The sequence below is a fragment of the Rhinichthys klamathensis genome, unplaced genomic scaffold, assembly GCF_029890125.1.
Source record: "Rhinichthys klamathensis goyatoka isolate OS25496 unplaced genomic scaffold, OSU_Roscu_1.1 h1tg000040l_1, whole genome shotgun sequence".
Classification (NCBI taxonomy): Eukaryota; Metazoa; Chordata; class Actinopteri; order Cypriniformes; family Leuciscidae; genus Rhinichthys; species Rhinichthys klamathensis.
In genome coordinates this window covers 9,237,147-9,251,909 of record NW_026606587.1, presented here as the reverse complement: position 1 = coordinate 9,251,909, position 14,763 = coordinate 9,237,147, and the positions used below count along the sequence as shown (strand labels likewise).

The 14,763-nt window shown below is 37.1% G+C and overlaps 1 protein-coding gene across 1 annotated transcript in view; it reads left to right on the top strand.

Moving 5' to 3' along the window:
- Positions 1–14,763, top strand: part of plch2a (phospholipase C, eta 2a) — a 153,798-nt gene that overhangs the window by 127,532 nt on the left and 11,503 nt on the right. Inside the window, exons 11-21 of the mRNA XM_056246782.1 lie at positions 2,725–2,832; positions 3,793–3,945; positions 5,575–5,673; positions 5,984–6,084; positions 6,196–6,281; positions 7,848–8,033; positions 8,315–8,422; positions 9,412–9,536; positions 10,692–10,776; positions 11,847–11,993; positions 13,355–13,434. Of these exons, the coding sequence (XP_056102757.1) occupies positions 2,725–2,832; positions 3,793–3,945; positions 5,575–5,673; positions 5,984–6,084; positions 6,196–6,281; positions 7,848–8,033; positions 8,315–8,422; positions 9,412–9,536; positions 10,692–10,776; positions 11,847–11,993; positions 13,355–13,434 (1,278 nt within the window). The remainder of the gene's footprint in view (positions 1–2,724; positions 2,833–3,792; positions 3,946–5,574; positions 5,674–5,983; positions 6,085–6,195; positions 6,282–7,847; positions 8,034–8,314; positions 8,423–9,411; positions 9,537–10,691; positions 10,777–11,846; positions 11,994–13,354; positions 13,435–14,763) is intronic.

Sequence of the window (14,763 nt, the reverse complement as noted above, 5' to 3'; positions counted from 1 at the left end):
TTGGTAGCTAAAAACATTTGCTTGCAAACATTTGTGTATAGATGCTAGTAGAGATTTTTTTGCTACAAGAAACCAAGGGTCAGATTTACTAACAGCTTGCGCCAGCGCAAACCCTTTTTTGGCGTTAAATAACTACTGTCAGGATTTACTATAGGCACGCAGTGAAAAATTTGCTCTGAAAAGGCGTGGGCACACGCAGCTGACCTTCTTGCATATGCATTTGTAGGAGTTTCCCATTCAGACGCAAAATTTATGGGTGGAGAGTTTTTAAATGTATCATGCAAGGTGATATACTAAGGTTTGCGCTAGTCACTGTTTTTTGCGCCATTATTCACCGCCCGAAGCATGTCTTAAACCAGACGCTAATTTGGGCTGCTCTTGTGTTGGTCATTATGGAAATGATCCGGCTGCGTCTGTGTTCTTTAATTTGTCGTCAGTAGATCGCGTGCAGAACTTTCCATTCCCATCTGCATTTTTTTGGGGTTTTTTTTTTGGAATTGCGCTCTCACACTAATTTGCCCTGTTTTGTATATCTGGCCCCAACTCTTCCTATTACTGCCAATGTGTCCTTACACTGTATTCTAATGTAATCACTCTGGTTCTACTTGCACCACTCAGAGCGGGATTCAAATCAGCATTTCTGGCATGGAAGGCTAGCGTGCTAACAAGGACGCTAAAGACCACAGCGTCTAGAGTCAGACGCTAATTCGCCTCTTGGGGCCAGGGGAGTGAGGTATACTCGCACAGCTCTTACTAGCTAGCCTCTGTTACACTCGCCCCCCTAAACCTCACTCCCATCCGGGTCACGACACCAATGTAACCCCTTCATTTCTACTCGCAACGCTCCAAGCTTGATACCAGCTGCCGTATCTGGCATGGGAGGCGAGCGCGCTAACAAAGACGCTTAAGACCGCAGCCTCTAGAGTCAGTCGCTAGTGCGCCTCTTGAGGCCAGGAGAGTGAGGTTTACTTGCACAGCTCTTTCCAGCTTGCCTCCGTTACACTAACATTTCCTGAATAAAATATTTTTCTATCTGCACTTAAACAAAAAATCAGTTTGAAAATAAACAACAGCCAATCAGGGTTAAAAAAAAAAGAAGATGTGTAACATACAGCTGTGTGGAACACGATTTTGGGCCATGTTTAATTTCTTAAAGGCCACATATGTTGTTCTGCAACATTAGTGTCAAAAAAAGGGATTACAAAAATACTATGTGTGTTCGACTTTGTGCAGCTAATCAGTGTCTAACTTAAAGCTATGCATGGTAGTTAAAATTATGCAGACAGCGCCAAAGCCACGCCAGTGAAAATCTGTTTTCATGTTATAGTCATGTTTATCTAAATAAAACTGATGCAAAATATAGATCCCACTTTATTGGTAAATGGTTATGTTATTGTTGTACATACAGCCTCTGTATTAAAGGGGTCATATAATGCCATTTTTGTACAAGCTAGTATGATTCTTTAGGGTCTAAATTAAAAGTTTGTAATATACTTTAATTACAAATTCTCATTAGTATTGTAAGAAAACACTTATTTTACTTGGTCAAAAACAGCTCTGTTTTCAGCACGCCGTTTCAGTGCATATGACTTTAAATGATAATGAGCTTTGCTCACCCCGCCTCTCTGTTCTGTGCTACACCGTTTGTAACACAATAACACAATAACCATAACGCGTTGTTCAGTATAAACGTGGGATTATGAATTATATTGAGAACGTCGTACATAGAAAACATGCCGTAATGTACCGTGAGTGTAAACCTTAGACGCATTCATTGTGAAGAGTGCAGCTAGCGATTTCCAAAGATTAATATAAATATTAATATAAAGTTTAATAAAACGTTACACTCACTTCAGTTGTTCTAGAGGTTCAGCCGGAACACGAATAGCTGGTACCGATCCTTTTTTCATGAGCAGCTTCTTAGCAAAACCAGCTCATACTGACCCTCGTTTATAAAGCAGTCTGGTGTGTGAAATGATTCGCGCAAACATGAGAGCATTGACGTTGCTCGTGGGGAATATTCCCTTCGAAAACAAACTCAGCCACTGCGTCTTCAGCGGTTCGGATTTAGGAACATTAAAATGACTGCTGTGTTCGTTATTACACCCAAGAACAGAACACCACAATCGCTTAGACGCCATTCTGCTCATAGACAGTGCTCCAGCATATCAACAATGACCGCGCCGGTCCGCGCCGCGCAGACTATGATTGACAGCTGGCTCATGAGCGAGGGCGGGTCTGTGTTGAAACGCTGCTGTCAATCAACAATCGTGGGAGGGGCTTCCGAGCGTGCGACGTCACAAAATCGAACGGCTCAATTTGAGGCAGGGGAAAACAAGGAGATTAAAACAAAAACACTGGATGGATTTTTATCATTTTATGATGGTTGTGTACAGGCACTGCCAACACACATTTCAGAACAATCAACTTGTAAAAGTGCATGTACCATTATATGACCCCTTTAAGCAGTAGCTGCAGTCCTAAATTAAGTTTTGTTGCTACATGTCTGAAACATCTGTTTATTTGAAAAATGTTGCATTTAATTCACTTTATCTGCGATAAAGAAAGCAAACACAGTGCAAGCATCCCTACGGGAAGCAAGCAGAAATTGCCTGACTTATCTGCTCCTTTTTTCAACTCCTCCCCTGACTGCAAGTGTTTATACTGCACTAGTGTTAAATATGAATCAGGACACATTTCACATGTTTTCTATATGTTTCATAGGGTAAGAAACTGGCTGCAAATATAGATGAGAACGCAGAGGAGGGGGATGTGTCTGATGAAGACAGTGCAGATGAGATGGAGGACGACTGCAAGCTGATGAATGGAGATGTAAGTAATGTTAGATGATTATATGGTGTATTTTAAATTATACTTAGTGGAAAAAATGTGTTAACTTTAAGTAATCCGATCAAACGATGAGAGAGTAGCAAATGTTCATTCAACACACTGAAAATAAAAGGGCAAATCGAGTGCATTGTGGGATATAATATTCAATGCTGTCCGCTGTTATATTATATAAACACTGCGTATTTTGGCATATGTAGTAGGTCATTCATATACAGAATATACTATATCATTTATAAATATAAGATGTTAGTATTATGAACTCTGATGAAATATTTCTTTCTTCAAGAACTCTGTTTTTTAACTAAAATACTAATACTACAAAAACTATAGTTATGTTTTCTTATAATTGTCCTTCACAAATGTTTTTTTTCATACTATAGTAATATTTACTTCATATTATAATAAACATTATATAACTATTACTAACAGTTGGTGGAGAGATTTAATGTGTTTATTTATCATGGAAATAATGTCATAAGTCTTCATTTTCTAAATGCTAAATATAATGTTTTATTATTATTGTTTCATTTAGGGTTATAATATCCCCTAGACATATTCTTGAGAGTTTCAATGAGAAACACCCTAATCCTCAATTCTTCAAGTCCTTCTATGTCTGGCATGTTATTTTAGCAGCACATTTCAATTGTACTGCTTGCAAAGGGCTCTTAGAGAAACCTCAAAGGCTCATGCATTTTAGATGAAAGCTCCTCTCTCTTTTAAGTGGCGTAATGTAAAAATAAAGCAGACATTTTTTTAAGTGAATATTTGTCATGAATTTTTCTGTGTGTAAAATTGGGTCAAGGAATTATGTTGAACTGACCTGGATATTTTGATGAATGGTTTTGACCTTGATGTTCTCTGTAGAAAGTTGCAGATGTTAATTTTAAGGCGTCACATGAGGTCCATTCAAATTCAGTTCTCTCTGTGTCTACTCCTTTACAGACATCCATGAACAGGAAGCAGGCGGAAAATGTTGCAAAGAAAAAATTAGATAACCTCATGAAGGAGTCAAAGATTCGTGACCGGGAAGATCCAGACAGCTTTACCATGGCAGCCCTGCCGCCCACGGGAAAACATGACAAATCACCGCAGAAGGTTAATATGCTGTACTTGACCCAAACTGCATTCATGGAGAGGAAATGTTACCACATTTACACACTGCAAAAAAAAAAAAAATCGTTCTTACTCAGTATTTTTGACTTGTTTTCCAGTAAATATCTTAACATTTTTAAATCAAGATGCATTTACTTGAGAAGCAAAAAAATGTAGTCACACAATCAAAATTAAGCGAGTTTATGTCTAAAATAATAACAAATATCTGCCTGTAAGGTAAGAAAAATAATCTTGTATTTTTGAAGTTTATTTTTTTCTTATTTTATTTTATTTTATTCCTTTTTTTTATTTTTATTAATTTTGCTTCTCGAGTAAAATGATCTTTTATTTAAGATTTTTTTTATATTTGTACTGGAAAACAAGACAAAAATACTGAGTAAGAATTTTTATTTATTTTTTTTGGCAGTGCAAACCAATTCACACTATTCACTTTTGTTGCATTACGTTCGATTTTCTATTCTATTTTAATGCACCTGGATCATTGTAGTTTGGTTATTCATTTCTCAGATTTTTTTTTCAATTGAATTAATCATCAATTTATACACTTAATATTAAGAGAAAAAAAGAAAAGAGACTATAACCTAAAAGCCAAATGACATACTGTAAAGCAGCTGATCATTTTTAAAAGTAATCTTTAAAATAATTGACCATGATAATTCAGTTTCAGTTTATTTATAAAGCACATTTAAACACGGCCACTGGCCGACCAAAGTGCTGTACACATAGAGAAAGAAACTAATGCAATTTAGAGACATAAATAATGACAAGCAGTTCAGAGTAGCATGATCATTCTAAGCTAAAAGCGACCGAAAATAGATAGGTTTTAAGACAGGACTTGAACTCAGATAGAGAGGAAGTTGTTCTAATATAAAGTGGGAGCTTGTTCCAGAATGTGGGACCAGCCACCTCAAAAGCTCGGTCTCCGATATATTATATATATATATTATTATAATCATAATTTCTGACAAAATACTGTTGTTAGATCTATTACCTTTTACTCATTTAAACGGTTCAGCGAGTGCTCTAATTAGGTTAGTTCTGCCCTTGTACAGATGTGTATAGTGTGGTTATTTAAGGAGTTACTTGAGGCCTATTTAAATAAGACAACTACACAGAACTGCTACACCGCCGTCCTTGGCGGCCCACGATACCCTCTCCCTGACACTCAGTCTGTTTAAACACTTTAAGTCTTTAAATATAAATGACCTATGTTATAACTAAGTAGCAAAGTTAGTTCACACTGTCATTCATCAAGGTGGACCAATTTTCTAAATACTGAATAATGGGTTTATGTGTAAATGTGGATGATCATATCTTATTTGCAGCTTATTTGTTTTTCATAGACACTGAGATAAATTTATTTTGTTAGTGTGAGAGTATGTCTATAGCACAATCAACCATTTGGAAAGAGCGAGAACAGTCCTGTTTGAATAGGTTGCTACCGCCACCTAGTGATCATTCTGTCCATCCGCGGCAGAAGTGTATCTATTGTTACTGTAACTGCCCACTGTTTAACTGTCATGATATGGTATATACATATAATGTATATTTGGTATATTTAGTGTATACTGTCCAGATTTTCACTGCTATGCATCTATATGTTGAACTCAGGGGAAAGCAGAAGACAGCACTGACACTGGAGATGAGGCCAACGTCGGTGGCAACAAACGTGTGTCTAAATCTTTCATGGGGAGCTTTTCCAAACGCAAGGTACTTATAGATTACTTCGCAAATGCACCCACATTCAACAAAACAATGTTTCTTCCCATAACAACACACTGCACACACTGAAACAGACATCCTCTGCGGCATAGATCAATTATTCATACTGAATGAATGATTAATAGAAATAATAAAATGTGTGTATGCAGCTCTCTGGAATACTTGATTCAGCTGTGTAATAAATGCTTTGTGAGTCCTGATCACCCATTCGAGGTTTATTTTCCAATAGTGTTCGGCTATGTCTTACGTATTGACTTAATTAACACTGCATCACCTCAACTCCATTTGTGCACTGTAGAAAAAGACGAGTAAACTGAAAAAATCCTCCAGTTTTGAGGATACGGACACTGATCAGGAGAGCTCGAGTGGCGCGTCTAAAGCACCAGCGCATCACAGCAGGTACCATGAGAATTGCTCATGTGCGAATTTATACAATATATAGTCAGTTAAATATTTTGTGTGAATATGCTTCAACCTTCATGCAACTGTAACTGTAATCTGTTTTAACAGAAAGAAAAAAACCATGAAGTTGTCAAGAGCACTTTCTGATCTGGTATACACAAAATCTGTCGGCATACCAGACTTTGAGGCACAAGGTGAGAAGAACAGAAAATATATGTGAAAATCTCTTAACATTTGCACACCGAACACTACCTGTGAGATTCAGTATTACAAGGTTGATGAAAAATATATCCTTTATTTAGGCTCTAGAGTGATACTACATTGAACACTTAACCAATCGAAATCCATCAGAAATGTTTATTTTATTAAAGAATTAGTTCACTTCAGAATTAAAATTTCCTGATAATTTACTCACCCCCACGTCATCCAAGATGTTCGTGTTTTTCTTTCTTCAGTCGATAAGAAATTAAGGTTTTTGAGGAAAACATTCCAGGATTTTTCTCCATATAGTGGACTTCAACGGTTATCAACACTTTGAAGGTCCAGATTGCAGTTTCAATGCAGCTTTAAAATCACTACATGATCCCAGCCGAGGAATAAGGGTCTTAAATAGCGAAACGATCAGTCATTTTCTAAAAAAAAATTTAAATACTTTTTAACCACAAATGCTCGTCTTCCACTAGCTCTGCGATGGGCCACGCATTACGTAATCAGGTTGAAAGGTCAAGCGTGATGTAGGCGGAAGTACCGACCTAGTGCTTACAAACCAAACGTGCAAAGACTAAGTCTAACGCCCTTTACAAAATAAATAAATAAAAGGTATAGCAACGATGTCAGATGATTTTGAAGTTGGAGGAGAAAATGAGATTTTTTGCCCTACCCTACATTTTTTAACCGGAACACGCGTGACCTTTCAATGTAATGCGTGGCGCATCGTAGAGCTAGTGCAAGACAAGCAATTGTGGGTAAAAGGTTGCTTTTTTTTATTTTATATATGACCGATCGTTTCTCTAGATAAGACCCTTATTCCTCAGCTGGGATCGAGTAGAGCCTTTGAAGCTGCATTGAAACTGCAATCTGGACCTTCAAACCGTTGAAGTCCACTATATGGAGAAAAATCCTGAATTGTTTTCCTCAAAAACCTTCATTTCTTTTCGGCAGAAGAAAGAAAGACATCAACATTGGATGACGTGGGGATGAGTAAATTATCAGAAAATGTTTAATTCTGAAGTAAACTAATCCTTTAAGGTTATATTAAAATTCAGTTTAAAGTTCATTACACATAGAAATTACACTGAATAAAAAAAATGGTGAAGGATTTACTTTGAAACAATTTTCATTCAGAAATGTCTAGTAGATTTAACAAATAATTACAAAGAAACAGCAAAAAAAAACAAAAAAAAAACATTACATTTAATTAAACATGAAATATTAAAGTGGAAAGACATATAATATTTTAGTAGTATTATTTCTATTTTTAAAATAGTAAAAAGTACTCCAACAATCTTTGTATTATATTTTTATCAAAAAACTCATGTGATCAGCTGTGCAATTTGTAACTCATTTTTAAAATGGAGTAAGAAAAAACACTTGGTAAATATGTCTGTTTATTTTTTGTATTTGTGATTTTATAATTGACTGATATTTGATTACTTCATTATTTTTAAGTAGCACTCATCCTCCAAATTGCTCCAGTTGTTCAGATGGGTGTAGTCCAGTGTTTATATGCCAGCACCTCATGCATGTGGTTTGCTCTGCAGTGAGCAGCTGCAGTTGGCAGGTGTCGTCGATGAGCGAGACCAAGGCCCATCAGTTAATGCAGCAGAAGCCAGTGCAGTTCGTCCGATTCAACCAGCGCCAGCTCTCCCGCATCTACCCCTCCCCTTATCGCGTGGACTCCAGCAACTTCAACCCACAGCCCTTCTGGAACGCTGGCTGCCATCTGGGTACGCCAGTCCACCCACAAACAAATATTTATGTTTATTGGAGAGACCAAGAATAAACCGTATGCCTAAACATACTGGGAACCTGCTGCTCATTATTCAATTGCAGCATTTAAATTTAATACGACAATGGTTCAATTCTTTAAAGACACAACTAGATTTACAGGAATTATTTATAATAAAAAAGGTACATTTTTATTTTAATTTTAATTGCTGGAATGGCCCTACACCACAGATATGCTAGTAAATATAACCGTAATTGTCACTTCTTTTTTTTCTTGCAGTTGCTTTGAACTACCAGTCAGAGGGCAGAGTGCTACAACTCAACAGAGCCAAGTTTAATTGCAACGGCAACTGTGGTTACATCCAGAAACCTGCCTGCATGTGTGAAGGTGAGTTTCTGCATTCCTAGGTTGATAGTTTTAAGTCAGTTGTATTGTGTATGTCTATATGTGTATAATATCTTCCTGATTTTGTTATATTTCACTATAGTGTAGCTGCATTGTAATTTTTTTTTTTTTTCATTATATATTATACAGTCAAACCAAAAATTATTCAGACATCAGATATAATTTTTGATATTTGTTTACTACTAGGTGCAGGACACTATAGTTCATTTATGTAAGTGAGGATAGCAAAATAAAGTAAACTGTGACATATTATACACAACATTTCTACATACGGTGGACTACCAGTAAAAATTATAAAAATTTGTGACCAAAAATTATTCAGACACTTTGACCTGACCATGTTTTGTCTTTAATTGCTAATGTGACCTATTTACACCACAGACTGAACAAAATTAAGCATTGCTTGGTAGTTGGTTGACCTAAATTGGTATTATCTAATTGTGAACTTAAATTTAACAGCTGTCAGCTATTCAACCGAATTCATTTGTGAGACCGTCTAACAGAAGGATGGCCAAAACCAGTGAAATATTGTATTACCATTTTCTAAACTATAGCGAATAAACTGTGATTATGTGAGAAATGTTGAAGGTGTCTGAATGAATTTTGGTTTGACTGTATATTCCATTCAGGAATATTCCATTCAGATTTTACTATTATATTAATCACAAAATCAATATAATACAAAGTTAATGTCAACAAATTACATTTATTGTTATATAAACAAAATAATGCCATTTATTAAAGAAATGAACAAGAAACATATGTCCAATAGAGGCAACAATGGACAACAATGAACTCCATTGACTCAATGAACAATATTCAATAGATCAGTTGATCATTCCATAGACCAAGTCAAAGTTAAGGTTAGCTATTCAAAGCTAAGTAAGCAAGCCAAACTAGGAATCTATTTCTCAATAGAGTTGTTGATGTTCTGAGATATGGAATTTTAAATATGGAATGTTTGGTTGCAGGTTCTTTTAATCCGATGGCCGAGGATCCTTTACCAGGTCGGTTGAAAAAACAATTGGTTCTTAAGGTCATCAGTGGCCAGCAATTACCCAAACCCAAAGACTCCATGCTGGGTGACCGAGGAGAGGTAAATCATGACAGTGCTTAAATAGTCAACTTCAAATGGCCCTCTTAGCATGAACAACAAACATCTTATTGAAGTTGTTTAAAGAAAGCAAGCAGCATGAAGCTGTCTCTCACTGCGAGTTTATGCTGTTTCGTGGGATTTCACTGAGCCTGCTGTTCAGACCGGCCTATAAAAGCAATAGTGAATTCAACCACAATCTCAACCCCATCTACTCTACTGCATTGCAAGCAAGCAACACAACATGTTGCTTATCCTGAAAAATTCTGAATTATGCAACCTATAAGCTTCAGATCTAAAGTTTAGCACACATTTTAAGCACACAAAAGAAGTGAAATATAAAGGCCAATTCACACTGCACTGACAGTCACAGACCAACGTGGACAAGCCACAGATTGCAGTACGTCACTTCTCAGACGTTCCGTGACCCGTCAAATGGCCGAATCAGCATGTTCAATCTGCAATAACAAGCTTCGACAGACACCGACAGAGGTATCACACTGACCCGGAAAATAACCCCGACGAAGTGTCTGTTGCAGTGTGAATTGGCCTTATAACATTCATCAGATTGCTTAAAGTTCACTCATTATGAGCATTACAGATTGGACCGTTGCTGATTCAAATGCCTTTGATTTACCCCTGCAATTCATACACACCATAGAAATATTTATGATTTGTTACAATGCATTTAACTTCCATAATGTGAAGAGTGAAACGGAATATTCAGTGAGGAATAATGCCTTCTATGCATCAGGATTTGAAGGGATTGCGAAACAAAAGCTATGATATCCAAAAACATTTTCAGGAATAATGTGCACTGATAACTAGTTTCATTTATTAAGGAAGAAAATGCAGTCTGTTAGCCTGCATGTAATCAGGCCTTCTCACAGCATGTAATCATTCCCTAAAAATTATACAATCATTAGACCATAGCAAATCACCATAAAGACAAGGTAATAGCCTACAGTATGCTTAAACTCTGTATTTATGTGCAAATCACTACCTACAAATGACACAGGTATGAAGCAAATATGTGTCCCTTAGAAGTTTTGAGGAATATTATCTTGAGATGTTTAAACAGGTACTGTAACAAATAACAATAGTTGCATAGTTTGATTTTGGGTTGTTTTAAATCTTTTTTAAATGCTTCTTCTTTAGATAATTGATCCATTTGTGGAAGTGGAGATTATTGGTCTACCAGTGGATTGCTGCAAAGAGCAAACCAGAGTGGTTGATGACAACGGTGAGAGAGCAATATCCCATGACATATTCTATATTATACACACAAACAACACATTTAACCTTTAATTGTTGGGGGATTGGTCAGTAAAGTGTCATTAAACCGTGAGGCCATTACTTGGAGTGTTCATTTGTATGTGTCTTTGTTTGGAAGAGGTGCAGTATATTTATGCATGATACTTGTACTAGATCTCACCTCAAACTACATCACTCGGCAACCAAACAATTCGATTTACATTTGCATTTGCATTTATTTTCTGATTCACTGTGATTCACAGGTGCATATAAAGCGGTACTGAGATAATTAAAGTTAAAAAAAATAAACTGACTGAGATTTGAAGTGTCATTAAGTGTTATTTGAAAAGTGGAAGTTTGATTTAGTGGTGGTGTATAGCATCATTTGGAAATTGGAACTTGACAGCATTTTGGATGTTGTCAAATGCAGACTATTAAGGGATATGTAGATGCAATCTTGTAAAGAGATAACCTTCTCGGATATGTAGATGCAATCTTGTAAAGAGATAACCTTCTCGGGGTGTCTGTGTGCAATTGAGATTTGGCAATGGGCTGATTTTCTTTATGTTATGGAACTCAAAGTGTCATGAAGGGCCATCATTTTGGAAGGGATTGTTGATTAACTGCTCACTCTTGTCTGGGTTGTTTTTCATAATGACACCAGGTAAAAAAGAGAACAACATTGGCCCAAGAATAGAGCCATGTGGGACCTCAGACTCTATCTATAGGGTACAGGATATTGAAAATGATCTATGTTAGAGCTTTTTGTCTAAGAAGGACTCTATATCTGTTGATTAACTGTGTTAAAAACAATGGACAAGTCCATGACAATACCATTTGAGTGTAACGGTACTCTTGCAAGTTTAAGTTATTCAGCCACTCTGAGGAAAGCGATTTCAGTTAAGTGGCCTATTTTGTCTGGTTTGGGAATGTCAAGCAGGTAATTGTTTGAGTGAAAAAGGTAGGTGAATGTGAATTATCCTCTCATCCTTTCCATTATTTCTGCATAAAATAATCCTATTTAATTCTAATACCCCATCCTCTATCTTTCTCTCTCAGGATTTAATCCTATGTGGGAGGAGACACTCGTCTTCACTCTTCACATGTCAGAGATTGCTCTTATACGCTTTCTGGTTTGGGATCATGACCCGATTGGCCAAGATTTTATTGGCCAGAGGACCATCGCCTTTAACAGCATGATTCCAGGTACCAATTGAATTTTAAATATATATATATACACTCACCGGCCACTTTATTAGGTACCCCATGCTAGTAACGGGTTGGACCCCCTTTTGCCTTCAGAACTGCCTCAATTCTTCGTGGCATAGATTCAACAAGGTGCTGGAAGCATTCCTCAGGGAGTTTGGTCCATATTGACATGATGGCATCACACAGTTGCCGCAGATTTGTCGGCTGCACATCCATGATGCGAATCTCCCGTTCCACCACATCCCAAAGATGCTCTATTGGGTTGAGATCTGGTGACTGTGGAGGCCATTTTAGTACAGTGAACTCATTGTCATGTTCAAGAAACCAATTTGAAATGATTAGAGCTTTGTGACATGGTGGAAGTAGCCATCAGAGGATGGGTACATGGTGGCCATAAAGGGATAGACATGGTCAGAAACAATGCTCAGGTAGGCCGTGGCATTTAAACGATGCCCAATTGGCACTAAGGGGCCTAAAGTGTGCCAGGAAAACATCCCCCACACCATTACACCACCACCACCAGCCTGCACAGTGGTAACAAGGCATGATGGTTCCATGTTCTCATTCTGTTTACGCCAAATTCTGACTCTAACATCTGAATGTCTCAACAGAAATCGAGACTCATCAGACCAGGCAACATTTTTCCAGTCTTCAACTGTTAAATTTTGATGAGCTCTTGCAAATTGTAGCCTCTTTTTCCTATTTGTAGTGGAGATGAGTGGTACCCGGTGGAGTCTTCTGCTGTTGTAGCCCATCCGCCTCAAGGTTGTGCGTGTTGTGGCTTCACAAATGCTTTGCTGCATACCTCGGTTGTAACGAGTGGTTATTTCAGTCACTGTTGCCCTTTTATCAGCTCGAACCAGTCTGGCCATTCTCCTCTGACCTCTGGCATCAACAAGGCATTTCCGCCCACAGAACTGCCGCTCACTGGATGTTTTTTTCTTTTTCGGACCATTCTCTGTAAACCCTAGAGATGGTTGTGCGTGAAAATCCCAGTAGATTAGCAGTTTCTGAAATACTCAGACCAGCCCTTCTGGCACCAACAATCATGCCACGTTCAAAGTCACTCAAATCAACTTTCTTCCCCATACTGATGCTTGGTTTGAACTGCAGGAGATTGTCTTGACCATGTCTACATGCCTAAATGCACTGAGTTGCCGCCATGTGATTGGCTGCTTAGAAATTAAGTGTTAACGAGCAGTTGGACAGGTGTACCTAATAAAGTGGCCGGTGAGTGTATATATATATATATATAAATGCATTAGTCTTTGGCATATATATTTTTGTCAAGTATTGAGTCCATCATTAATTAAAGTGTACTGCTTATGCCTGATTATCTGTCTATATTTGATTGTCAGGTTACCGGCATGTGTATTTGGAAGGCATGGAGGAAGCTTCCATCTTTGTTCATGTTGCAGTGAATGACATCACCAGTAAGGTGGGCACCTCATGTGGTTAACAGAACAAATATTTTGGTGCTGTTGTGTGCCAAGGGCCATATCTGGCATTGTTAATCTGCAATTTAAAAAGACTGTGTTCTGATAATGTGTTAAAAGACTGTGGAAAAAAAAGTCTCTAACTTTCTAATATTTATTCTGGTCATTAGGCATTGCACATTTACAGTAAATATGCCATTTTAATAATTTGTTGAAGATTGTCACAGTAGGTTCTTAACATAGCTAAATGGTATCGTAGACGACTATACTCCATCAAAAACAATTACTTAACCTACTCATTTAAAACACTATTTTTATCAAAGTATTTTTATATATTTATATATTTATAACATCTATATAATACAAAACAGGACCTGAAACTCTTTAAAAAAACAAAGTAACAAATGATCAGTGAAAGGATTTCACAAAATATAGATTATCAACCTCATGAAGTCAAAATAAATATTATATGTTGTTTGCAACTCCGTAACCCAAATTGATGATGATAATCAGATGAAAATCCTGATTTATGTGATTTTACTACTTTCTAGCAATGCATATTAAACAAACACCATAAACATTAAATAGGCAAAAGTTATAAAAAAATATAATAAATATATGATATCAGTAAGTAGGAGCTAGCTATAAATATATATAGTAATATATATAGTAGGAGCTAGCTTTATATATATATATATATATATATATATATAGAGAGAGAGAGAGAGAGAGAGAGAGAGAGAGAGAGAGAGAGAGAGAGAGAGAGAGAGAGAGAGAGAGAGAGAGAGAGAGAGAGAGAGAGACCTATATCTAGTGTCATGATTCCTGTCTTGTATTCCCCTGGTCTTGTGAGTTTTGAGACTCACTCAAAACTCACTTCAGTTTTGAGTGAGTCTGCTTTTACTGTGGGTGTCGTGGAGGATGAATGTGATATTCATGATGTACCTGTCACTCACACTACCCACAGTAAAAGCAGACCCATTCAGCAGCAATGCCAGGTTGATATAAAATCCTAGAGTCCAACTAGGATCCCATAGGGGCATGATCAAGCTGAGCGTCTCAGATAATTTGTAATGGTGGCAGAGGAACAGGTGTAGGATCCAAATGCAGCAAACATTTATTCAAACAAACATAACAAAAGTAAATTCAGGCAAAACTGATAAATACAGACTCAGGCAAGGAAGGCAAACAAAACTGACAACAAGCACGCATAGACGTAAGATCCATAGAAGGACAACACAAGACAAGGAACATGAGGAACCCCCAGTGGTATATATGGTATACATACACAAGGGGTGATTGGCAAAAAGACACACCTAGGAACAATCAAA